The sequence below is a fragment of the Apis laboriosa genome, unplaced genomic scaffold (genome assembly GCF_014066325.1).
Source record: "Apis laboriosa isolate Shangri-la unplaced genomic scaffold, ASM1406632v1 scaffold18_cov149, whole genome shotgun sequence".
Classification (NCBI taxonomy): Eukaryota; Metazoa; Arthropoda; class Insecta; order Hymenoptera; family Apidae; genus Apis; species Apis laboriosa.
In genome coordinates, this window is record NW_025222233.1 from 176388 (window position 1) to 201885 (window position 25498).

The following is a 25498-nucleotide window of genomic DNA, read 5'->3' on the forward strand; positions in this document are numbered from 1 at the left end:
TATATATATGGAAATTTTTTGAAGAGGGGGGAGGAAAAAAACGTATTTACACCTTGTATGTGCAAAGGGGCAGGATTAGCGAGACCGGCGTTACGTTGCGCTCCTGGATAAATGCAAGAGGGGTGCAAACCACTTCCGCATGGTTGAAGGGTTAACGCCGGATTAGCGATAGGCCCATAAAGAATTTGTTGCTGCTGCTGCTGCTGTTGCTGCTGTTGTTGCTGTTGTTGCTGCTGCTGCTGTTGCTGTTGTTGTTGTTGTTGCTGCTGCTGCTGCTGCTGCTGCTGCTGGGGGTGTACGAGGGACGATGGAGTTGACGTGGATGGAATCGAGGATTGTATGGACGATCGATTAGCACGTGCGGCCGTAGGGTGCATGATCCACCTAACCCCGATTTGAAAACGATCCTCTCGTTGTCTTTCTTTCCCTTGTCAACCTCTCTGTTTCAAGGAAATAATTTATTCGATATGCGTGTATATATATATATATATATATATATATATTTATATTTATATTTATATTTATATATGTATATACGTGTACGTACGTACGTAATGTCACGTTACGCATCTACGATTTTTTTTTTTTTAATTTTGAATCAAACGGGGAATAGTGTCGAGAAAACGGGAAAGTGTCATCGTTTCGATATATTTTGAAATGAAGAAGAAGAAGAAGAAGAAGAAGAGGAAAAAAAAAAAATATATATATATATCGGTTGATAAATCCGTATATAACAGTTATAACACGACGAGTCGTGGATATCTTTCGCCCAAATGAAATGAACCTAGCCGCTATGAACCAGCTGTTATTAAACACGTCTAACCTAAAGCACATTTTTTTTCCTTCCCCCCTCCCCCGATCTTTTGCACGAAGGTTTTTATATTTTTGGTTATTTACCTGTTATTCGAATATACCCTTTTTTCCACTCTTCTTAAATAAACTATTTCCATTCAAACCGGTTTCGGGTAAAGTAAGAGTACAATTATGATGGCGGAGCAAGTCACGGATTAAGAGAATTAGCCTTGACGGGGACGACACAGTAATAGGATAAAATCATATTGTGCTTAAATAATGTTTTACATACAAGGGAGAACATAGAAAAGAAAGGATTTAAACTCTTTTAAACGAATTGCGGAACTTGCGGTTGAATAAAAAAGAAATTCGATGTGTTGATCCCCACGTCTTTCCGAAAAAAAAAAAATTTGCTCCTTTTTTTTTGCCTCTCTCTGAGTTAACAAATGTACATGTTATCGTTATATTTTTTTTCTTTCTTTTTCTTTTTCCCCTTTCCTCTTTTTTCTCGTCTAATAAACGTTTCTCCCTTCACAGGAACAAATCGAAATTCTTTGTAAAAAAAACGAGAAATGACCAAACTTATATATACATATTTGAAGGATAAATGGGTAATCTACGAAACGAAAGTCAACGAACACTGCGAGGAAAAAATGGCAGATTACTGGCTGAAACAAAATTCTCTACACGGAACAATGAAACGAGCGAAAAAATTTGACGTACGGCTCGTTAAAATTTTTGTCCAAAATTTTAATTATAAATATAATATTTCCCCGATAATATCCGTGAAAATATGTGAATCTCGTGCACAAATATAATTACCGATAAATTAATCATGGAAAATACATTACCGATTAAATCGTGCGTTAATCGTTCGAATCGCGTCGCTCCGTCAATTCCCTGCTTTATCGCGCGAGAAAACGATCGTATTATTTAAATATCGGGATGCAAATCCGTCGTTTTATTTTATTCATTGGAAATAAGAAAAAGGAAAATTTTTCCTGCCAACAATGATATTTATTTCTACGAATCGAATAAAAGATCGAAAGTTCGTCCATAGTCGAAGAATTTTTTAATGTATTTACGAACCACCCGATTATCGATTATCGTATTTTCGTATTTTTACGAGCAACGAGATATTGAAACAACTTTACGATAGAATCCTTCTATAATTGAATACTTTTTTACACGCGTGTAACGTATCGAAAAATTATTTTTTTTTTTTTTTTTAAATAATTTGACGAAGGACGATCGATAGATCGACCCATTTTTTTTCGTAAAACTTTTTCGTAAAGTAAATTATATTTTATTGTATCATTCATTCGACATAGGATGAAGGAAAAAATAAGAGAGACCTGGTGATTTTTCGTACCTTGATATATATATATATATATATATTTATATATTTATATATTTATATATATATATATTTTCTTTTTTTTTCTGCTTCGCACAAAAACAATACAATATGTCGTACAATCGATGTTTTCTCGCGAAGATCTGTCTGTGTAACGTATAGTATAGACTTTCAACAAGTTGCGTAATTATTACATGTGTTGTGTCAATGTCATTCTTAAGCTCTACGTAGAGAGAGAGAAAATTGTCGAGTGAACACAATGCGACGACGGTCGTCGCACCTTTTAGCACCTAAATTGAAAAAATTTTTTCTCATTTTTTTTTTTTCTTTTTTTAATTTTTTTTTCCCCCAAGAAGAATTATACACGATCGAGGAAATATTCGCCAAGCTCGTCTAAAAAGTACCAAAAAAATCGTATTATCCTACCCTCCCCTAATCCCCTGTACAATAGTTTTATCCCGGTTAAAAATTGATAAGGATCTAAAATTCTGATTGAAAAATTTCGTACGGACATCTTTTAACATCGTTTTATTTCGTTTCTTTCCGTTAAAAAGCGATCTTTCCCCTTTCGTTCGAAACAGGCGATCGGAAACAGCATTGTATACGTATACGCATAATCTCATCTAAACCTACGATATTTTTTTTTTTTTTAATTTCTCGAACCCGATGGAGAGGAAGCCATTGCACAGTGTTTCTAGAATTTTTTTTTTTGCGTAAAATTCAAATTTCTCGTTTTCGAGATCGTCAGTTCCGTTTCCCCTTGTTTACACATCTTTCTTACTTATATATACGATACTCGAATACTAACGATCTCGAAATCGCGGAACGTTGATCTTCGTCGTCGACCGAGTCGAAAGAGTACGTCGATACTTTCTCTATTTTCTTTTTTTTTTTTTTTATCTTTTCTTTTCTTTTCTTTTTACTTTCGAAGAAATTAATTATTACGCATGTACGCTAGAAGGACACTGGCGGCGACGCACGAGGCGATCAACGACGTTGGCGGTAGAACGCTCGGTGTACCCGTGTTGCAAAAGTCTGTCAGACACGAGCAAACCTCTTGGCGGCCACCGAAACCGCTCCTCTGGTAACATTTCCCCTTGTAATTCGACTCGTCCCATCCGCAGCCCCTTATCACTCTCGTGTCGGGTGGAACTGTTAAAGAAAACACACGGTTGGACGGTTCAATGCGCGTTTATTACTTAGTGCAATAATAAACGATAATATCTCAAGTTAGCGCAGCCGTTACACAGTTATCGACGCGTACGTTACACGGTTGGTAAAATAGGCTTGGTTAAAAAATATTAAAAATACTTGATTGAAATTTTTTTTCTTCTTTTCTTTTTTTTTTTTTTTTTTTTTTGAGCGTTACTCACGTCCATTAACGCTGAACTCGATGACTTGCGTGATCTTTCGGCACATGGTGTACTTTGCGCCGTTCTTCAGATCGGAGCAATCTTTTTTCAACGCGTCCGGTGGATTCTCGTCGGCGCATCGGCTGTCGTTGTGACTGTTGCAGAGATAACATTGCATCGCGTTTATACCTGGAATCAGAGTGAGGAATTAAATTCATATTTTCGTCGAGGAAATTTATCATTATCGCGGGATAGGGGATTTGATTGTATTAATTTAATATGCGTTATGTAACGTATGGGTACATACTACGAAAACTGAAGAGATTACGCGAATGTTGTTGGAAAACGGGTAACGATAAGAGAGGTCACGGTGGAGAGAAAATAACGCGACGAGATTTATCTCCGTGGCGATGCGTTTAACGTACGAATATTCCGTGTTATATAGGTCATTACGTTTATACAAAATTAATTAATTATTAAACATCGAATAAATATCGAATTATAGCTTTTAACGAAAAATCAAAGGAAAAGACAATTATTTGGACAAAAAATATTAAATATTAAATATCTAAGCAAATTCACTTTTTAAAAAATCAAAAAGAAAATTTTTTTAAAATGATTCTGCGATATTCCAACAGAATAATAATAATAATAAGAAGGTTCATTGTACCTTTGACCGTAAGTGTTATAAAAATCAATGCAGCTACGTGCCCTAGAAATGCATACTCACAATAAGTTTACGCGGTTGTCTTCGCGCTTTTAATCTTATTTGTACCATCATTCACAGTTTCAGAATATAAATAGTATTGCGCAATACGATAAGCGTAACAATAATTTAAAGTAATTTTTCGATCGATATATATATCGACAAAAATTAAAAAAAAAAAGAAAAAAAGACGAAACAATTAATAATATTCCTTCAATCCATAATAATAAACAATCCATAATAAGAAACAAATTTTTCAACTCGTATGAAAAATTTGCGCATAGCATAAAATCGTCATTGATCTCCACCAGTCTCTCTATTTCGTTGAATTAAAACGTGTTCATCGATCAAATACATTTCTCGTTCTGATCGTTTAACCGCGCGATAATTGCTCGATATTTCGATTTTTTTTTTCTCTTTCGCTTGTGTATATACACGTATCCCGTCGTTATGATTAAATCGGTCAAAACACTAAACACAATGAGGAAGCAAGCCGATCCACTTTTCGAACAGGGTGTGTTATTATCACTTCATTGGCTAATATTACCGTTAATTGGAAAAAAAGGAGTGAAATTTAAATTTAACCAAGAAACTTGAATCAATCTACTTCTTCGTAATAATAAGCATAATTTAATAATTGCGTCAATAAACGCGAAACGACGACGCGTCTAACATTTTTATCCGCCTCACAGATATGTCACAATTGCAACAACATTTTATTTATTTATTTATATATTTATTTATGATATATTGGAAATTATGGATGCGTTTCATCAATTATCATCGATCAAAAAAAAAAAAAAAAACGAATTCACTACGAGAAAAATTTATCGTATATTCCGTAATAATTTCGAGATACGTGGAATATCGTTTTTTGCTGACTAGGGAAAAATTTTTTTGACAGAACAGAATCCCTCGAATTCCATCACAAATTATTGTCGATCGAAGAACACGATTGGGCGAGTTCACAACAAATTCATCAATCATATTTTCACACCTTTTTACCATATTTATAACGATCAATCAATTCCAATTTACATTATTTTACTGTAAAATATTGTCACCGAAATATGATGACATAAATTCAACATCCCTGCTACATTCCACCACCAAAACACGATTCACTATTTACGGAACCACCAATTGCCGAAAAATTAAAAAAGAACCAGCGAACGAAAGCCAGCGTACACGAGGATCGATATAGAAGCGGTCTCGCCTTCCTCCCCCTTGGATCGTTGAACCAAGTCCACCCCAAGAGTCGACGCTTACCGTAAAAACCGAGCACGACCAATAGGCAAACGACGAGGATGCCGATGCGTCTCATCTTTCCTCCCTGCTGTTGTTAAATCCTTGTTATCGAACCCACTTCCTTCCACCTTATAATTCCACCTTCCTCGACAGACGAGGTCCACGAGGCCGACGGATCGAGAGGGTGGTGGAGGAGAGGAGAACGAATAGAGAGAGAGAGAGAGAGAACGAGCGAGAAAGTGGGAGAGAGAGAGTGAGAGCGAGAGAGGAGAAAACGCGGTCAGACGAAGGGGTTGACGAGGCCAACCATTCGGCCTCGACAGCTGGTGAAGCACTGGCCGTTTCCTCGCCGCGATTGCAGCGCAAGCCCGCGACTGGAAGGCGGCCACGACGATGCCTGCACCACCGGATACGGGCGAGATGGATCGAGGCGAGAGGAGAGGATGATTGAATCGAAGGACCAACAACAAACTGGATCGAGGAAAAGATTCCTCTTCCTGGTCGAATCTTTTTGTGCCCTTCGTTCATTTCAATAGATTGATTGAAATTGAAGGGGGATCGATATTTTTCGAGGATTTGATTCATTTTCTTTTTTCGTTCAAGCTTTTCCAAGTTCTATGGAATATTATGGTTATATGGGTATATGGGCAGTCGAGTTATGCAAATGTATCCATAGATGAGTTTTTCGAGGTTATGTCTCGAGACACGAATTATCCGTTTTTATATCTTTTATATCTTTGGTTATCGGTTCCTCGAAGTTTTATTTTCATCTCTCTTCTATGGAGCTTCTTATGATTAATCGTAAGCATTCTTATTTATCATTATTATCGATAATGTGTTCATACGGAAACGTAAAATTTGGTTTATTAAAGTAAAACGATAAAATTACTGATCCTTAATGTGTTAATATTAGCGAAATATATTAGTTAATTAAGTATCTGGTAAATTTATTTTCATAAAATATTAAATATAATAAATGTACTAAATATATGTATATTCGAATTCGATATTAATAAACTGATAGATAAGAAAGAAGCTAGTAAGATGATTACACTATTTTTCATGTTTATAAACATAAGCCAATATTATATATAAACAGAATGATATCAAGTTACACACATTGAAAAGTTTATTTTAAAAATCGAATTTTCTCGAGAGCGAAAATTCTCTTGAAAATTACGCCAATGCACTTGTACGATGTACTCGACCCACAATTTTGCAGGTCTGGGATTGATCGTTTTAGAATTGATTGCCTAATGCTTCCTGTCACCGTTTTCAATTGCGCATACGTATCTCTCTTGTTCCTGAGAAGTAACCAAGAGCCTTAACTCGACGAATCGAACGTGAGTTTGATCGTGAAAATTTAGGATTGTTTCGATGGATAAAACAGGGCTGGACGTTAAATAGGGAAGGCCGTGGGCGATATACGTAGAGCTTTATGTTCAAATGGACCGTAAAGTGGTGGTTTGGAACACGCTAAGTGGATAATATCCCTTTTCCTGTGACACACTGAACGTCATGAAATGTCATGGAAGCGTAGCGAGCAATGAGTTGCACGCGAACAATACGGAAAGGAACGTGAAGGATATCGTTCTACGTTGTTGTACCAGCTTCTGAATCATCGCTCTTGTGACCTAATTTTTTTCTTTCAACTTGATAACAGGATCGACAAGACGAAATACTATATATATATATATATATGTTAATGAATTTTTTTTGCTTTGTTTGATTAACAGAAATGGAAAATAATTTAATAATCAAAAAAAAAAAAAAAAAAAAAAATATATCGACACGACACGGATTTGTTAAAAATTACAATTGAATTATACCATTTAACTTATTTAACACGGTGAGTCCCTGACACTTGCGATGATTATGTTCCGAGTGATAAGCATCCTGAAATTATTTTCACGTTAAAGATACAATGAACTGTTTCCTTTTTAATTATATCTTTTTTCCAAATTATTTTTGAAATTTATGTAATAATAATTTGAAAAGAATTATTGTAAGATATCTAAAGTAATCGAATAGATATAATATCGAAATAAAGCTAGAAATATTTTTATAGAAAATGAATCGATAAATCTATTATATTCAAATATAGTATAGTTATATTTCAAAAAAGAATATTGTATTGTAACATGTAATTACACTTTTCAGGTAAACCGATGAGCATATAAATTGTATTACGTGAAGCATACTGTGTAGATATAAGTGCAAGGAGAATCGTGATATCTTAATGAACGTGAAATTTTTACGCGGATAATTTAATTCCTTTTAAAAATAATAACTATTTCTGCATTGAAAATATAGAATAAATTACGACGAATAATTATTGTTTATTATTTATTATTGTATCGAATATATACAGTGATGAAAAAATCTAAAATTATTTTTATCACTATACAAGTTGTTGAATCGTGAATTTCTGAAGTGGTAACACTGTTTTAGAATGAAATGACACAAATTTAGAAACAAATTATTTGTTACGTTACAAAAATGACTATTCATATATCGATTTCGTAGTGTTTATGTCCAAAAAATATCGAATAAATTTCTACGTCGAAATCAGTAAAAAATTGTTAAATTGAATTGTTTCTATTCTGTCCTGATTGTTTTTCACCTTGTGTAATATTTGTTGCTAAATAGATTAATGGATAAAAAAATCGTCTAGAGAATTTCAGTACATGAATGAAATATATAGGAAACAAATTTTTCATATCGGTGAATTCATCAAGGTATGATCGTATAACCTCTCAAGCACTATTACATTTATTATATTATTACATTTAATGATAATATTTACTTTTTATTTTTCTTAGCTCTTTTTTCTCTCTTTCTATATATATTCACTCTCTCTCTCTCTATATATATATATCGATAATTGAAGAGAAGATAATATTAAGATACATTCAATAAAAATTAATACGAAACTCCGAATAGAAAAGCAAGAAAAATTAAAAATGCGAGTGAATGTAAATGCATTACAAGTATTAATACTTTTATTTGTATTTCAAAGAGGTAAATTTAAAAAAAGATATCGTACTTATTAACTAGAGATAAAACAGAATATAACTTTATCAACTATAAATAAATTGAAGCGTATACTAGATGTTGATAAATGAAAACAAGAATTCGAAAATTAAACGTATCATTATACAAATTAAATGTAAAATCATTAAATGTATCAAATTATACAAATTATTAAAATTAGAGATATAGTATGATAGATTAGAGATATAGTATGATTATTTAGCATACAAAAATACATATATGTCGATTTATGTTATTGAGACAAGTTTCATATTTTTATACAAATTTTGTTATATTCTGTTTTACAAATATCAATAAGAAACAACAATGAAGAAATATATAAAAATTGTTTACTCAAAATAAATTATACCTTAATAATACTATATAACGTGATGTATTGTTTTTATATATCTGATGTTTATTAATATATATAAGGAGAATCGAAAGCTATTAAATGTTATCAATGTAATAGTAAAAAGGATAAAGATTGTACTATCAATACGGTAGATATAAGATATTTGAAGCCATGTCCTGCGTCACAACCATTTTGTCGTAAAGCTGTGTACATATGTAAGTTGACAAATTTTTTTTTCCTTTTCAAATTTATCACAATATATTTAAAATTAATGAATTAATTACGTAATTAATTTTTAGATTATTTTATGAATTCTCGAGAATATATAGTAATACGTGAATGCGCAAAATGGTGGAACAGTGACAAGGAATGTTACAGAGGTCGTTATCCACGTGATAGTTATCAATATGTATGCGAGTGTAAGAGTACAGGATGTAATCGATCGACGAGATTCTCATCAAAAACTATTATTTTTTTATACATTTTGTGTCAAATAATTATCTTTCTCGTTGGAAATCCTACCTGACACAAATGCATCGTTGAAAATAGGCTGGAGACATTTAATTGATTATCATGACGACATTCCTTTATCAAGACATTCTCGCAATAATTTTACTTACGAACAGAGTATAAAAAAAAAAGCGACACACAGTTGTTGATACATTTATTACGATATAAATTTAATAAGTCTGAACGATTGTTTGTGTAACAAAATAATAGAAATAGAAATAGAATGTATGTTATACATATGAAAAAATATGTAAAATGTATGTAAAAAAATATATATATATATATAGCGAGAGCATGAGAGAAGAATGTTGTTTAAATTAAAAAGAAAAAGGGAAAGTGCCATTGTGATTTTCTTACAACTTGTCTGAATAAAGAAATTTTATTATTTTCAACTCGTTTCTTTTGAAATTTCGTTTGTAAAACCGTACTTGTTAATCAAAAATGATAAATTATTCGTGAAAACTGCAACTATTACTTATTCGAGTAAATTTTTATTTTCATACCTAAATGAAATATTCCATCAATTTTTCACCGAACATAAAAGTAATAAAATCGTTTTTGGCAATCGGCCAATTCATATTACAATAAAAGGATACGAGCGAATAATATCTATCGTATGAAAACAGAGAGCAGTGAATTAATTCGGCGTTTATCTGTGAAAGCGGATTCCTCGATAGCCAAACAACTAATCGCCATTTTGGATTTAAACTCTGCCGACAAAATTGCACGTAATTGATACAATTATCTCCATGCAATCATTCTAATCACGAGATAAATATTGACGAGTTTCATCGTACAGTTAATCACTTGATAATCTATAAAATTAACCATTGATTAACACATTTTGATCTCGATATAAATAATTTTTCAAATAATTACTTACATACAGTTATCTACACATTTTTTGTTAATTCGAAAAATCGTTTTCCACATTGGTTGCAAAGTCTCGTTCGTTCGTTTCGTTTCGTGGAAAATCGATTTCGTCTGAACACGAAACGGTAATATAAACAAATTGGCTGGTTATTCACACCAACAACATACAACAAAATTACAGTAACAATCGACTTTCCACCCACATCGTTCTTATTATTATATCTGCTTGCTCGAATTTTTCCCAACCAGTATTACGTGGGTGTCGTAACTTGATTTATCAACACGAGAAAAGTTTCTTTCTCTTTCCCTTAATGGTCTTCCTTGAAATTTTTCTGAAAAACAGGAATATGTATCTCTCGTTACGAAAGCGAGTCAAAATTTTTTTTTTTTTTTCATATACAGTGATTCACTATTTTTTTGTTCATATTAATAATTTTTTATTTTTTAATTCGAAAATTAGAGCAATTTCTTTTTCATCGAGATTTTAAGGATACGAAATCAATGAAATCTTTTAAATATAACTTTTCAATTTTCAATAAAATAAAATTTTAATGAAAAAAAAATGTCCAAAATGTATTGCTCTATTGTGATAAAAAAAGTTTTCGGTTGAAATTGTGAAAAAAAATAACTTGATTTCTTCGTTAATTGAATATTAAAAATCAGAATTATCAAGTGAAGTTTCCCTGTAAAATAACATTACTGAATAAATTTCATAAGCTATTCTATTATACGTACGCATAGATATACGCGTTGTGTAACCACAAGACAGGCGAGAATAATTTAAACGAGGGCCATAGGAGGAACGTGGCCGATCCAAAGGACTCGTAAAAATTTTCTCGAATAATAATATACGCAGAGTCCAAGATTGAGGCAAATGTAGGTGGTGTACGGTCATTCTTCCTCGTCCTCCATCACTCGCAACAGCGTCTCCATCGACAGAAGCTTCGCCGACGGTATTATTACTATTTGGGTCGCGGCAATGTGGCGCCGAACATCCTGACGCTCTAACACTTCTCACCAACCTATGCTTTCATTACTGCGCACCGAAGATTCCTTGTGGGAATTACGAATACAATTTTGTATGAATATATATATATAAAATAGAATTTATTTTTAACCTAAAGTTTTCCAATTAGTTAAACTGTAGCCACTTAACTCACTTTGGGTCTTAATGCCATTGCATTGGATGCCATATTTCGAAAGTATGTCAAGTTCAACTTGGTGGATTAGCACTTAACTTTTTTTATCTGCGAAAATTAGTTTCATCTTAGCTTAAAAATATTTCTCTTCTTTTCAATTATATATATTTTGATTTTGATGTATGTACGATATAGAATGCATCGATCATACAATTTTTTAGGTTATTTGAGGATACTTTAAAAAGTTGAGTGAAAAAATTCTGAGCCAGATCTCATGGTAATTGTTAAATTCAAAATTGAGCTAGACGGCGTCGTTCGCATGCTAGATAGGCGCCGCGACGTCTCCTGTTCTTATCTTTCTCTTTCTTTATTCTGTTTTCTTTTCTATAACTGATTTTACGAAAGAACGAAGTTTACATATATATTTTGCCACACATGCACATATACACACCGAAAAAAAATGACCACGATTAATGATCCTGTCTAATGAAAATTTAAAGTACGATTTCGCTCGAACTGCGACTTCTATCTATCTATTTATAACTAAAAATACGAGAAACTTGATGGAAAATTTTGAAAACGGATATCAGTCGAACGAAAAGAGGTCGTAAAGAAATATAAATCGAAGATGAATAGTATTTCAATGAAATTTTGTTAAAAAGCCGACTGAAATAGTACTAAACATTTATGCTTATAAATTATGTATAACCTATAAATGAAACTACAAGTATAATGATTTTGCAATTCAAGCAATTGAGTTGAAATTTTTGCGAAATTCGAATATTATTATTTTTATGTGTCGATAGAAAATAATATATTTTCGTATAAAATTTCGTATAGATACTTTTACGATGACTTCAAATATTTCTCAAAGTTACAAAATTGCTACTGTCAAGGAATTCGTTTCTTCTTTTTCTTCTATGTTCACGAAGTATATTTTCGTCGATAAGTTAGTCGAAAAAGATAGATCGATAAAATTAAAGTTTTAATCAGCGCCATCTCGCGTTTGGATTTCGGAAGCTTCGACTTGTTACTAGCATAACAGAATATGCATGGAGGTATTCGTGACGTCACAGAGAAGGAGAGCAACACTGTGCGAGAAGGATAAAGAAGACATGCCACTTTTTTTGGTTATGTGGTTCCTAATACCTCCCACCATTTCCAAAATATAACATTGAAAATTTGTTAATTATTAATTTTTTAGTAAAAATTTATGCACTTTTAAGCTCGAATCTTAAAGATAGAACCTCAAACAAATTTCTCGTGTCAATTTTAACAATAAATTCCTTTCAATTAATTATTTATTAATAATTGATGCGTGGTATGCGGATTAACGCCATTGATACGCAATACATTATTCGTAATTTATTATTATTATATAATTTATTTATAAATATGAATATATACATTTGAAAGCTTGTTTCTTTCTTTACTTTCACGAATAATCTTTGCTCGTAATTTCTTCGTTGTTCGAGAGAATAAATCGATCATTCGTTCACTCGATCTCGAAATGAAGATTCATATATGAGATACTCTCTATGATAATCATTAATAAATCATTAATTGAGAAGAATTTCCGATTAAAATCGATACGTGAAATTTGTTTAAGCTTCTAACTTGAAGATGCAAATTTAAAAGTGCATAAATTTGTAATAAAAAATTAGTTATTAATTAATTTTCAACATAACTTTTTCGAATGTAGTGGGGATATAATGGCGCCTTTTCTACCTTTCTCGCACAGTGCTGCCCTCTTTCTTCGTGACGTCACGAATACCTCCATGCATATTCTGTTATACTAGTAACAAGTCGAAGCTTCCACGATCCAAACGCGAGATGGCGCCACAGATACGAAAAATTGTTTAATTCTCTTTCCTTGTCTAACTCACGAACAAAATCACGTTCCTACACACAATGTTCACACACAAATTCTATGTATATTTTAAATATATTTTTAAATTTGTATACGTCGTATATAAATATTTTATTTATTTTTTCGTCGCATAAGTATATCATACAGTATAAATACTTTATTTATATTATTTATATTTTTACACGTCGAATACACGTTTCATTGTAGATTTTACACGTGATATATGACAGTTTAAAGGGATAAATATAAAAAAGAAACAGATAATAATTAAAACACGTTAATCACATTTTAGAAAATTTTTTGCATGCTACTTCTTCTCGGATCATAATCCCTTGATGACAAAATCGAAATTTCTACGAAGAGAAGAATATAAATATCGGTGGCACGAACAATTTTTCTTTTTAAATTAACCAAGAAGAAAAAAACACTTATTCACTTTTCGTGCATTCGATATTTTTCGATTAGAGCCGCGCACAAGAAAAAAGAGTTGCGTTTTCCTTCGTTTAAGTAAATAATTCGATACGTTCCGTCGAAAAAAATATTTATCTAATCACTTCCTCGCCACGAAACCGTCTCGATAATTGTCCCATCGAAGAAATCGATGAGAGGTGCGCCTCTCTGCAAATAATTCGATCATTCGGTTTAAAATAGTTTGTACGATTTGCGGTTATCTTATTACCTTCGAACAAAGAGAAAAATGCGAGCAACAGCGCCCCCTAAAATTGTTATTTACGTGTCTCTCACGTCGCAAAAATATGGCTGGTGGTGCATCGTCGCTAATCAGGCTAATAGACAATTAACGTTCCTCGATATGTTCCATACATTTCCTCCTTCCATTCTTTTTTTTTTTTGTCAGCTGCTGCTTCGAAAATTTATTCGATCCCCCCTTCCAGTGGCTCCTTATTTTCAACGCGAGAAATCGTCGGAATTCTTGCCAAACGGAATCTTCTGAATCGCATTTTCCACGCGAATCGTCTCGCGCACAATGTTTTAATCCAAACGTTATTACAGGAGCAACGGTACGTTTAAGTGATATTTTCAAAGAGCCGATTAAAGATGTTAAATGAGATGCGTTAATGCGTGAAATTTATCCATTCTATAGGATGGATAGGTAATATACAAGTACTGCAACAGGTGCATATAGATTTTTTTTTTGTGAATATGTGTTTTTCTTTAAAATTCACGCCGATTTTTCAAACATATCGGTTACCTAGATTAGATTTCGAAACGAGTAACTTCTTTTATTTTGTGCATTTAAAATAAAAAATGTATTCTAGTAAAATTATTTATTTAAGAAGATTATCTTAACCTTCTTCGAGAAGTAAAACGTTTTTAATTATATATTTAATGCACAATCATTTATCAAAAAATTGATGTTTGTAAAATTCAGTACACGTTCGAAAGATATTCGAAAACTGAAAATTTTTTACGAATATTCAATCGATTTATATACAACTTTCGTTACATTACTTGGAAAAATTACTTCGAAAAAATTCTCAATCAACAATGTATCGATCTATATCGATTTATACACATCTAAATTATTATTTAAAAAATTTTTTCATCCTTTTTTATGTATAAACATCGAACGATTATTAATGTCATTAAATCCATCAAAACGATTATTTTAAAAAATTAAAAAATTCCCATTAACTAATCAACCGATATATGTCGAACGTGTAAATTAATATTAAATGCGCAACACCGACATTCTCTACATTGAACATTAAAAATCTTTTTGAATTTTTTAAAAAATTCATTTGATGAAAATTTTACGAGACGATCTAGAAAAATAAATTTAAAAAAAAAAAGAGAGGAAAAAAATAAGAAAAGCTAAGTGGCTTGCGCGATTATGCGATCTCTATAGAGAAGGAATGGCTAAACGGAGAAAGAGAGAGAGAGAGAGAGAGAGAGAGAGAGAGAAGGTAGCGAGTGGCGTGGTGAGTGGCGAAGCCCGCAATCTCATACTCGCGATCAGGCTGTCGACTCGACGACAACCCTTCCTCGTGCCCAGTGCTTCACCCTCCGTCACGAATCGCAGTTTGGATCCTGCATTCAAACGGTAAACTTGTTCCACAGGATAAAAAAAGAATCGCTACGACCACTTCCGGAATGAATCGAAGGATCGCGTCGCTAATCATCAGCCTTGCCCTCGTGTTGGCGGTTCGTTCAGGTATGCATCCTTGTTCCCTTCATTAATTGGAAATTAATTTATTACGAATTATAAAGTGGAATCTGCGTCGATTCAATTTCTGTTCGATGTGAGATATATTTATATTTATATTGTGTATAATGTTCTAATAATTGTAGAAACACGTAGAAGTTTTGAATTTAATTGGATTAAAAATTATTAATTTGAGGAGTTGTTATTATTATTATTATTATTATTATTATTATTATTATTATTATTATTATTATTATTAAGGAAATATTTATTTTTATGGCGTAATATACGTATGATTTAAATTAAAAAAATTATTTAACGATATTTATCGTCTTATATATATATATATATATATATATATATAAATATAATTACGTTATATTATTTAATTTCGATGCACGATGATCAATAGTCTTCTTTGCAATATTTTTAATATTTTTGTTGAAATGCTTGTTTGAATTTATTTCGATTCTACAGCATCTCATTATCAACGAAACAATTTATCTTTATATCATAATAACATTTAACAAAATTTAACTTATTTCAAAAAATATATTCGTTTTTATTATTATTTTATTCAATACAAAGTTTCAATATATAAGCAATGTATACGCGTATTAAACGCGTACTATTAATTTTAACTTCAATTCGTTAACTTTTAATCCATTTTTTAAACGAGAATATCGTGATTATCGATTTCTTTTTTTTTTTTGTTTTTTTTTTTACAAGAATAAAACGTGAATAGTCACGAATTATTTTTTATGCAAAAAATAACTCGAAAACTGTAAAAGGGTTGTAGGTTAATCGTGGTTTATCGAACTACGAGTTGCAATTTACGACGGGAGGGGGGGGTAAGTAACGTCGCGATTCTTGGCGCCACGATACTCCGCGACCCAAATAATAACTACACACGGACATGCGTGTGCTTGGAAGAAAGAGAGAGAGAGAGAGAGAGAGAGAGAGAGAGAGAGAGAGAGAGAGAGAGACGTTAAGAATTACGTATTTTTCGATTTTATAAACATTCTCACAATATATCCGCTCCATTGGTTAGAATTAAAGATAGTAAATGTTATGTCGACGTCTACCAGGCGCCAAGGAAAGTAAATTATTTATTTTATCTGGAAACAAACAATATTGAGATGAATTGTAATCAAGAAAAAATGGAAAATTGATATTTTCTTTAAATAGATTCGATTTCGAAAATTTCCACTTTTTTCTTATTTTTTCATTTATGTATTTATAGTTATGTGAAATAGGATACGAAAAGAAACGAAGAAGATGGTTCATTGTGATTGTTAATTTTGTTCTTATTTCATATTACGTATTTTGGATTTGGAAATTTTATTAAAAATCTTTCGTAATTTTCGTTTTATTTAACGATATTTAACCCTTTGCGGAATATTTTCTCGATTCTATTTTTTATTTGTTTCCAGGGGAACAATTTTTTATTTTATTTCCAGGGGAACGAAAAGAAAGAGAATGAAGAGGAATCTTATTTGGAATCTGATTCTCGTGTTTATGTTTTATTCTATTTTTGAGAATTTATATTTCTAACGGTTTTTCCTCGTTTTATTCCATACATAATTGCGTCTTGCGAATTGTTTCTAATTCCAGGAGTATAAATACAATTTTCATTTTTCTATTTAATTTAAAAATTTATTATTAATAAAAAAAAGTTTATGCTATACAACTTTTTACAAATGATTCTTTGATTTTTTATAGAGGATGTTCTCTATACGAAACAAGATCATAAATATTAATGCGTAAATATTATAAATAAAAATATATTAGAAACAATATATATTATTTTATCAAGAATTTTATTATTAAAATAATTTGTCCATGAAGGATTAATAATTTTACGATTATAAAATATTATAGATGAAATACGAATTTAAAATATAAGCTTAAAATATACAAAAATTTTAAAATTCATTTCTAAATTTGAAGTATCGTTTTAAATGAATTATAAATCGAGCAGCAGTTTTTTTTTCTCCAACTATTTTTTGAGCAAAATCGTGTCAAGTGCCAAAAGAGACGTGCGAAAATATTACAATGCCAAACTCAAGCAACATTTTAGTGGCACGTTGAAGAGGAACATGAAGAGTACCAGTATGACGACAAAAGTGACCATGTACACAATTGTACACAATTAGCGGATCATTGCTAATTAGCTGTGAAAAAAAAAATGTAACGATGATTATTTGACTTATATTTTATAAAAATAAAATATAAACTCGTTTTTTTATTCAACGTTCTCGTTCGTTTGATAAATGAAAAATATTATTTGTGTTAAAAAAAAAAAAGAAAAAAAACGGTTTTGATTTTACAGACGAGAAATTAAAATGCTACATGTGTACTTCGTTAACGGACCCTAGCTGCGACACGGATCTGAGCACAGAGGATATCAAAGAATGCACTTTGAATAACATGGACTCGTTTAAAGAAAAGGTTCAACAGCACAACGATTTAAATAAGATATCCGTCATTTTCGAAGTCGACAAATCACAGTATTATCAAGCATCCGCTCCAATGGCATGCGCTAAAATGATTTTTAACGGTACGAATCGTGAATTTTAATTTATAAAATTTAAAAAAAGAATCAATGAATTTTATTTATTATTTCGTACTATATTTTACATTTTTGTTTCAGATATATCTTTACTTTTATATTTTCTTATATTATCTAATTTATATAATCTTATATTTTATATAGAAAAAAAAATTATATTTCTGAAGTTTCAAATTTAGAAAAAAAAACAAATGAACTTATTATTTCATATTTCATATTTTCATTCGATATATTTTCATCGTATAATCCAAATAATTCATCAATCTTTTTTCCAAATATTTCTATATCTTATCCTATATTTTATAGAGGACTCTCTTAAAGATATTGGAACATCCAATATCGAGTTATTAACAAAAAACACTAGCCAATCATGAAGCGCGTAGCCTAGTTGAAACGCCGAATTATAGCTAATAATTGGTTACGTGCTGTCGATCGAGCACGAATAAATCCAAGCAACATATCTTTAAAAAAATGCGTTGAATGTAACAGATATTTTTTTATCGATAAAAAATATCGAATTATATTGCAAACAATGAATAAATAAATAAATATAAATATTCACACTTTCTTCGAAATATATTGCTTGGATCTGTTCGTGCTCGATCGGCAACTTGAAGCCAATGCTACTCTCATGTCTCTACTACGTGTTTCGTGGCTAGTGTTTTTTGTTAATAACTCGTTAAGAAAGTTTTTGACGAAAGTTTTCGGAAAAGAAAGTGTGAATCTCAGTTTATGAATGTTCAACATTTTTCTCTATTATTTTTCTTTTTTGTTATATTTTTATATTGTGTTCATTTATCCATAAACGATCGAATTTATCAATTAATCTGTGTTCATCAGTTAACAATCGAGACGTGACAGTGAGGACTTGCCAGACAGCGAAGATGGAGACTATCGATCCGTGCAAAGCGATCGAAAGCAAAGTCACCAACAATATTCATGATCTGAAAAGTTGCGACTTATGCCAACAGGACGCTTGTAACGGTTCCATTTCTGTTTCACCAAGGATTCTGCTCCCACTGTTGTCCACCATTGGTGCAATAGCTTTCGCTTTTTTTTACAAGACCGCGTAACCTTTATAAATTATCCAAGTTGAAAGAATCGATTTCGATTATCCTGTCGAGTTACGATTCCATTTAGCATATTCTAAAATTTGAAACACACACATATACGCATGTATAAGCATCACATTGTTCATTGATATTCCACGTCGTTTCACAATGCGTTTCGAATCGTGATAACGGATATATTTGCGACATGAAAGAAAATCGATTAAAAAATTTGTTACATATAATAGATCTCTGAGTTAAATTATTTATTTATTTATTTTTTTTACATTAGATATTATTTTATACAATTCTTGTTTATATCTTCGAAAAAAATCAGATTAGAGTAATATTTGTTGAAAAACAAGCGAGAAAATCTATTGCTATTGATTACTCGAATTTGAAATAAAATTTTTTTTTCCGATTAAATTCGTTTCGTAAATCGTTATTTCGATACGTGTAATTTTGATACAATTCCAAGAACAAGAAATTTCCATTTTCTACGTTTCAAAAATAACGAATCAATTAGCAAATTTTATATATCAAATTTGAAAATTAAAACAATGTAGAACGTTATGGTAATCGATTCCACGATTCCATCGCCTGTAACGCGTGTTCTTTATAAAAATTCGAATATTATATTTATAATTGCATATTTGAGCACGAACTTATGAATAAGTAAATACATTATATAGCTATATATTATACGAATTAAGGGGCTTATGTGAAATTTTGGCCAGTGTTTATATCGAGGAATACCACTCACAGTGGTTGCTTGACAAGATCGAATATATATATATCATCGCACGAGAATTATTACGAGCAATAAAATATGCGTGTATCGTTAAAATTTCTCAAAAGATACGAATTTTAATACTCTGTATATATACGCGATTAATAATCGAGATTAATAATCGTCGAATAATTTTAGATTACAGAGGGAAAATTTTGACATTTTCGCTATGTGTATATGAATTTCTTATCTTCTTTGTAAATATCGATGGTTAATCTAGTTTCAACAATTAACTCCATGTTTTTTTTATCAAGATGCGAGCGATATATTTATGTAGTTTCGGTTTCGAAAAAACACTTACTGTACTTTTTAGTGTAATGTTTATGTAACATCTTTAATTCTAAAACAGAGGAATTAAAATATATATATATATATATGATCGAAAGGATTAATTTATACATCTTTACAAATTCTGACAAATTTTACGCCGCACATCTATGCTCCCTACTCTAGTTCACATTTTCAGAATCTATATGATCCTTATTTTTATCGCCAGAGATAAGATAACAAGTAATAAAAAGATTTGGAACGTATGCAGAGGTGGAACCGACATGGCTGGACTAGCAATCTCGATGACGATAATCGTTCTCGTGAATTTAGGTAAGCAGTAACTTTTATTACTTTCATCCAAAAGTGCAGAAAAAAAATTTAGAATTTTCCAAATTACATTTCGTTCATCGCGAAATAGCATCGTCGTTAACCAAATAAGCGTTGTATTTACATTACAGAAAGTAAAAAAGTAACGTCGTATTACAAATTTTTTTTTTTTTTCTCTCGACAATCATTCGCTTCGTCCAATCGATCGAAGATATAAAGACATCGATTCGAATTTGACAGAGTACGGGAAAGGAGAGAAGTTGTGGTGTTACCAATGCAATACCAACTTGAGGAACAGGCACACGAGGGAATGCAACGATCCTTACCCATCATTCTATTTCGATTTAACTCTCTGCCCTCGAAATGAGTCGCATCATTGTTTGAAAAGCATCATCGATTGTGCGTATATGAAATAACTTACGTAGATTAGTGTGGCGTGCGCTCGCCTTCATTACGTGCACGCAACATCATCCATGGTACGTCTACGTGCTATCAACATGTTCGATCATATTCGCGGTGGATTGTACGTGTTAAACAGGGAACACCATGGTGAATTTTGAATTTAAGTTTAATTTACGTTTTTTTTTTTTTTTTTTTTTTTTTTTTACTGTGACTCGTGCAAGTATTCGAACGCTATTTTACAAAGAAATTCACCTAACTCGAAAAATCTTATCTCGAGTGAAACTTTTTGCTCTCTCTTCTCGAGACGAGAAATCGCTTTCAAGGGGTGAAATGAAGTTATCACCATTTACGCTAAATTGTCTATATTTTTTCTTATTTTTGATACAATTTCATCCAAGAACTTTTTTTTACAATAACGCAATAACAGAGTAAATTCTGAATATTTTTTTAAAACTTTAAAAATTTGTTCTCATCAGAAACCATTGTATTTGAAAAAAAATTCATTGAAACTTTGAGCAAAAAAAAAAATCGTATATTTTCGTAAAATATTGTTTCATCAGGAAATAAAACAATGTTGGAATGCTTTCGTGAGTCACTCTATTATATTCGTCACTGATCTATTCGATATATAAAGAATGAAACGAGTTTAGAATCGATTTTTTCAATAAGAATCATCGAAAAATAGGATAAAAATTCTTAGCTTCGAATTCGATTTTTAAATGAATACAATTTTAAACAAAAATTTAATTTTTTATTATTATTGCCAAATATTAGACGAAAATAGAGATTTTATTATCCATTAAACAAGAGGATATCACGATAGATTTCAGAAACATTAAAATGATTTCACGTTACGTATTTTCCACATCTCATCAATTTTGTTTCTTAAGAGGAGAACGTTTTTCAATGTTGACCAATGTTAAGCAATCGATGCTGAATTAAGAGAAAAATCAATTATTACTCAATTTCTTTTTTTTTTTTTCCCTTTTTGGAGATATAACAAGGTCATTGGCGAAGAAACGACCAGATTTTACGACATAGATTTATCCCGATTAGGAATTGAATAGAATTTCTTATATGGTTTTGTGAAAGTAGGGCAGTGTCTAGGTAGTTATGTTTTTGCCTCTTTGAAACAAATATCGTGTACTTATGTAAGAGATGATGAATCGACGGTGTGTCCTTATCTATCCTGTCAGAATTCTATGCTTTTAATTTCAATTTACATATATACATGTTAAAAAGTACATCGAGCATTATATATCGTCCTCTTTAATCGCAATTTATTATTTGAAGCATCCTTCTCCAAGGAAAAATTAACAAATTGCTTAATTCTACGCGACAAATTAAAAAAGTATCAGAAAATATAAAATATTAGCTGGATAGAGAACATTTTAGAACCAAGGACGGAATGTTAAACGCGAAAAACAATCGATCTCGACATTTTTCCTTCTTCTCTGCGAATAATTCACCTATGCTTTTAATCCCGTATATTAAAAAGACATGAAATATTAATACCATTCTTCGTAGTCGTAATTTAATTCCTATTTACATTTAAAGAATCCTTGCTAAGGAAAAATTAATAAATTAACTCTACGTGGCTACGTATAAATTAAAAAAGTATCATAGAATTTAAAATATTCGTTGGATAAAACAATTTAACCAAGGACGGAATGTTAAACGCGAAAAATAATCGATCTTGATATTTTTCCTTCTTCTCAAGAGATAATGATTCATCTATGCGTTTAATATATTTTAAATAGGCACAGTTTAATACGTACTTCGAGATTTAAAGTTTTTCTATTTTCATTCGAAGATATTTATATATATATATTGTATTACTGAGGAAAAATTAAATAAATTTATAATTCTATACGCGTGTAAAAAGCATATAAATTTTTATTTACGAATTAAAAATTATTGGTTAAATAATTTTAAGGATAAAATATCAAGGATAAAATATTAAAGAATAGGTTAATAATCTTAATGTTTTTCCTTCTTCTCACGAGATGGCATAACGATTTGTTTATGCCTTTGATATATTTTAGTAAATTTTCGTACTGGTTAGATAACCTTTACCAAGAATATTAAAAAGTAGATTAATAATCAATCTTAATCAACAATTTTCCTTCTTCTCAAGAGATGATTAGCATAATGATTCGTCTTTGTGTTTAATATATTTTAAATAGGCACAGTTTAATACGTACTTCGAGATTTAAAGTTTTTCAATTTTCATTCAAAGATATTTATATATTATATTACTGATATGATTATATATATTGTATTACTGAAGAAAAATTAAATAAATTTATAATTCTATACGCGTATAAAAAGCGTATATAAATTTTTATTAACGAATTAAAAATTATTGGTTAGATAATTTTAAGGATAAAATATCAAGGATAAAATATTAAAGAATAGGTTAATAATCTTAATGTTTTTCCTTCTTCTCACGAGATGGCATAACGATTTGTTTATGCTTTTGATATATTTTAGTAAATTTTCGTACTAGTTAGATAACCTTTACCAAGAATATTAAAAAGTAGATTAATAATCAATCTTAATCAACAATTTTCCTTCTTCTCAAGAGATGATTAGCATAATAATTCGTCTTTGTGTTTAATATATTTTAAATAGGCACAGTTTAATACGTACTTCGAGATCTAAAGTTTTTCCATTTTCATTCAAAGATATTTATATATTATATATTATATTACTGAGGAAAAATTAAATAAATTTATAATTCTATACGCGTGTAAAAAGCATATATAAATTTTTATTTACGAATTAAAAATTATTGGTTAGATAACTTTAAGGATAAAATATTAAAGAATAGATTAATAATCTTAATGTTTTTCCTTTTTTTCACGAGATGGCATAATGATTTGTTTATGCCTTTGATATATTTTAATGAATTTTCATATATTAAATAGGCACAATTTAATACGATTACTTCGAGATTTAAAATTTTTTCTATTTTCGATTCGAAGCTAATCTTGTTACTTACGAAAGAAAAATTAAATAAACTTATAACTCTATATACACGTCTAAAAAGTGCATACAGATCTTTGTTTACGAATTGAAAATTACCGGTTAGATAACATTAATTAAGAATAGAATATGAATGGATTAATAATTGATCTTAACTTTTTTTTCTTTCTTTTTTTTTCTATGGAATGACGTATAATAATTCATCGTTGTCACAATTCATTTATCTCAATCTCGCGATTTTCGTTATATACGTATATATATATATATATATCTCTGCCTTGAAACTGGTGAGACTATGACACAACTATTTCCTTAATGATGCAGATGGAGACGTGCTGGTGACGGTACGAGGTTGCGTGCCGTCACGAGAAATCGATGGATACTGCCAACAAACGGAACATTTTCCAGGATCCAGCATTAAGTGCTCCTTTTGCAATGATTACGCTTGCAACAGCCAAAATTCCAATCGTGTTTCGAACAATTTAATATTGATAATTTTAACTTTGATTCCTTCAATAATTCCAATAATATACGTATTTTAACTCTTCTTTTTCTTTTTTTTTTTTTTTTTTTATAATAAAATGGCTAATTTTATGTTTCATATTTTTATAAAATAACTAATTATAAATGGAATAAAATTGAAATTAACTTTTTAACTCGAATGAATATTCTCACGATTCTGATTCTCATCGGATATTTAGAAATATTTCTTTTAAGATCGAAATATTAAAAAATACGTAGAAACGTGGAAATTTTATTACTAAAAATCGAACATTCTTTATATTAGAATCTAATTTAATTTTGTTTAACTTTGATTTGACAAAGACAAGTTAATAAAATTTTCCAGACAACAACGTCAAACCTTTTTCCCCTCAAAATTAACAAAATTCTCCAAAAAAAAATTTCTCTTTTTCTTCTTCCCATAAATTCACAAAATTCTCTTTATAAATCGATAATAAAATTTTCAAATCAACTAATATTTCCAAATCCTCTCTTCAGAAATTAATAACAATTCTCGGCAAAGCTTGCTTTCTTTTTCTCGATTTTCTCATCATAAATCATGATTATCATCATCAACCCCCATTCGGCTCACGAAAAGACGACGACGATAAACATCGATTGACCGGAAAAGGCTGTTGACTTTCAAGCGAGAAATTAAATGGTTTTATGAATGAACAGGGAGACAGTGTAACCTTTGTATCGATGATGCTGGTGACTTACGTCCCGACCAATACCTACAAGGATCGTGCGTACGCGTGCGACGCGCACACATTTACGCACGTTGGGCGCATCTGGTTAAAGGGGGAGGGGTCAAATGCTCGAGTCAATTCGGTAATGTCTCGCGGGGTTAAACGATGACCCTCTGACGAGCAGCCTTCCTTAACGAGTCGGCAAGCCTCACTTTGCAATCTTCTTGTTCCTTCTTCTTGTTCCATATCTGTATTCAATTCGTGCAGCCACAATCATTCCAATGAAATTCGTTTATTCAATATTGTGATAATATTATGAATGTTTATTTAATATCGATTGAGTCCTCGATTTTTAAATTTAATTTTGAGATTGAAAGGAGACTTGACGTGAAAGATTTCCTTTTTCTCTTTTCTTTTTTCCAATGTTTTGAATTTCATCCAATAACGATGAAAATAAAAAAAGGAATATTATATTGAAACAGTTATTGAAAATTTTTTAAGGGAAGTTTCG

General features: G+C 30.8%; 4 protein-coding genes and 1 long non-coding RNA gene across 8 annotated transcripts in view; 2 read left to right on the forward strand and 3 right to left on the reverse strand.

Annotated features, from left to right (window-relative positions):
• Positions 1-2007, reverse strand: part of LOC122712068 — an 8316-nt gene extending 6309 nt beyond the window's left edge. The window contains exon 1 of the mRNA XM_043931385.1: positions 53-2007. Coding sequence (XP_043787320.1) covers positions 53-377 — 325 coding nt within the window. The 5' untranslated portion in view covers positions 378-2007. The remainder of the gene's footprint in view (positions 1-52) is intronic.
• Positions 2008-2660: 653 nt separating this feature from the next.
• On the reverse strand, positions 2661-5802 carry LOC122712066. Its single transcript, XM_043931382.1, has 3 exons — positions 5477-5802; positions 3523-3690; positions 2661-3301 (listed from the first exon to the last, which is right to left on the reverse strand). Exons 1-3 carry the CDS (start codon positions 5529-5531, stop codon positions 3084-3086), a joined length of 441 nt encoding a protein of 146 aa, XP_043787317.1. The 5' UTR covers positions 5532-5802; the 3' UTR covers positions 2661-3083.
• Positions 5803-7250: 1448 nt separating this feature from the next.
• LOC122712067 lies at positions 7251-9564 on the forward strand. Of its 2 annotated transcripts, XM_043931384.1 has the most exons (5): positions 7251-7304; positions 7616-8193; positions 8278-8476; positions 8924-9058; positions 9143-9564. In XM_043931384.1, exons 3-5 carry the CDS (start codon positions 8419-8421, stop codon positions 9367-9369), a joined length of 420 nt encoding a protein of 139 aa, XP_043787319.1. In that variant the 5' UTR covers positions 7251-7304; positions 7616-8193; positions 8278-8418; the 3' UTR covers positions 9370-9564. The 2 variants fall into 2 exon arrangements, with proteins under 2 accessions (XP_043787319.1, XP_043787318.1); XM_043931383.1 differs by having other exon boundaries at positions 7616-8476.
• Positions 9565-9716: 152 nt separating this feature from the next.
• On the reverse strand, positions 9717-13844 carry LOC122712069. Of its 3 annotated transcripts, XR_006346252.1 has the most exons (6): positions 13672-13844; positions 13521-13588; positions 11387-11473; positions 10962-11279; positions 10237-10558; positions 9717-10168 (listed from the first exon to the last, which is right to left on the reverse strand). It is a non-coding gene; the product is annotated as an uncharacterized LOC122712069 (long non-coding RNA). The 3 variants fall into 3 exon arrangements; XR_006346253.1 differs by having other exon boundaries at positions 10241-10558; positions 13521-13844; XR_006346251.1 differs by having other exon boundaries at positions 13521-13844.
• Positions 13845-15222: 1378 nt separating this feature from the next.
• On the forward strand, positions 15223-20196 carry LOC122711834. Its single transcript, XM_043930954.1, has 3 exons — positions 15223-15408; positions 17732-17959; positions 18812-20196. The coding sequence occupies exons 1-3, from the start codon at positions 15348-15350 to the stop codon at positions 19042-19044; spliced, it is 522 nt and encodes a 173-aa protein (XP_043786889.1). The 5' UTR covers positions 15223-15347; the 3' UTR covers positions 19045-20196.
• Positions 20197-25498: the final 5302 nt, after the last annotated feature.

Excerpts from the sequence above, each read along its gene's own strand:
- LOC122712066 (XM_043931382.1), bottom strand. The coding sequence starts at position 5,531 with ATGAGACGCATCGGCATCCTCGTCGTTTGCCTATTGGTCGTGCTCGGT. Across the intron at positions 3,691-5,476 it reads GGTCGTGCTCGGTTTTTACG|GTATAAACGCGATGCAATGT; the intron begins GTAAGCGTCGAC and ends CTCTGATTCCAG. Across the intron at positions 3,302-3,522 it reads CGAGTTCAGCGTTAATGGAC|TTCCACCCGACACGAGAGTG; the intron begins GTGAGTAACGCT and ends TTTCTTTAACAG.
- LOC122712067 (XM_043931383.1), top strand. The coding sequence starts at position 8,419 with ATGCGAGTGAATGTAAATGCATTACAAGTATTAATACTTTTATTTGTA. Across the intron at positions 8,477-8,923 it reads TTTATTTGTATTTCAAAGAG|GAGAATCGAAAGCTATTAAA; the intron begins GTAAATTTAAAA and ends AATATATATAAG. Across the intron at positions 9,059-9,142 it reads TCGTAAAGCTGTGTACATAT|ATTATTTTATGAATTCTCGA; the intron begins GTAAGTTGACAA and ends ATTAATTTTTAG.
- LOC122711834 (XM_043930954.1), top strand. The coding sequence starts at position 15,348 with ATGAATCGAAGGATCGCGTCGCTAATCATCAGCCTTGCCCTCGTGTTG. Across the intron at positions 15,409-17,731 it reads CGTGTTGGCGGTTCGTTCAG|ACGAGAAATTAAAATGCTAC; the intron begins GTATGCATCCTT and ends TTGATTTTACAG. Across the intron at positions 17,960-18,811 it reads CGCTAAAATGATTTTTAACG|TTAACAATCGAGACGTGACA; the intron begins GTACGAATCGTG and ends TGTGTTCATCAG.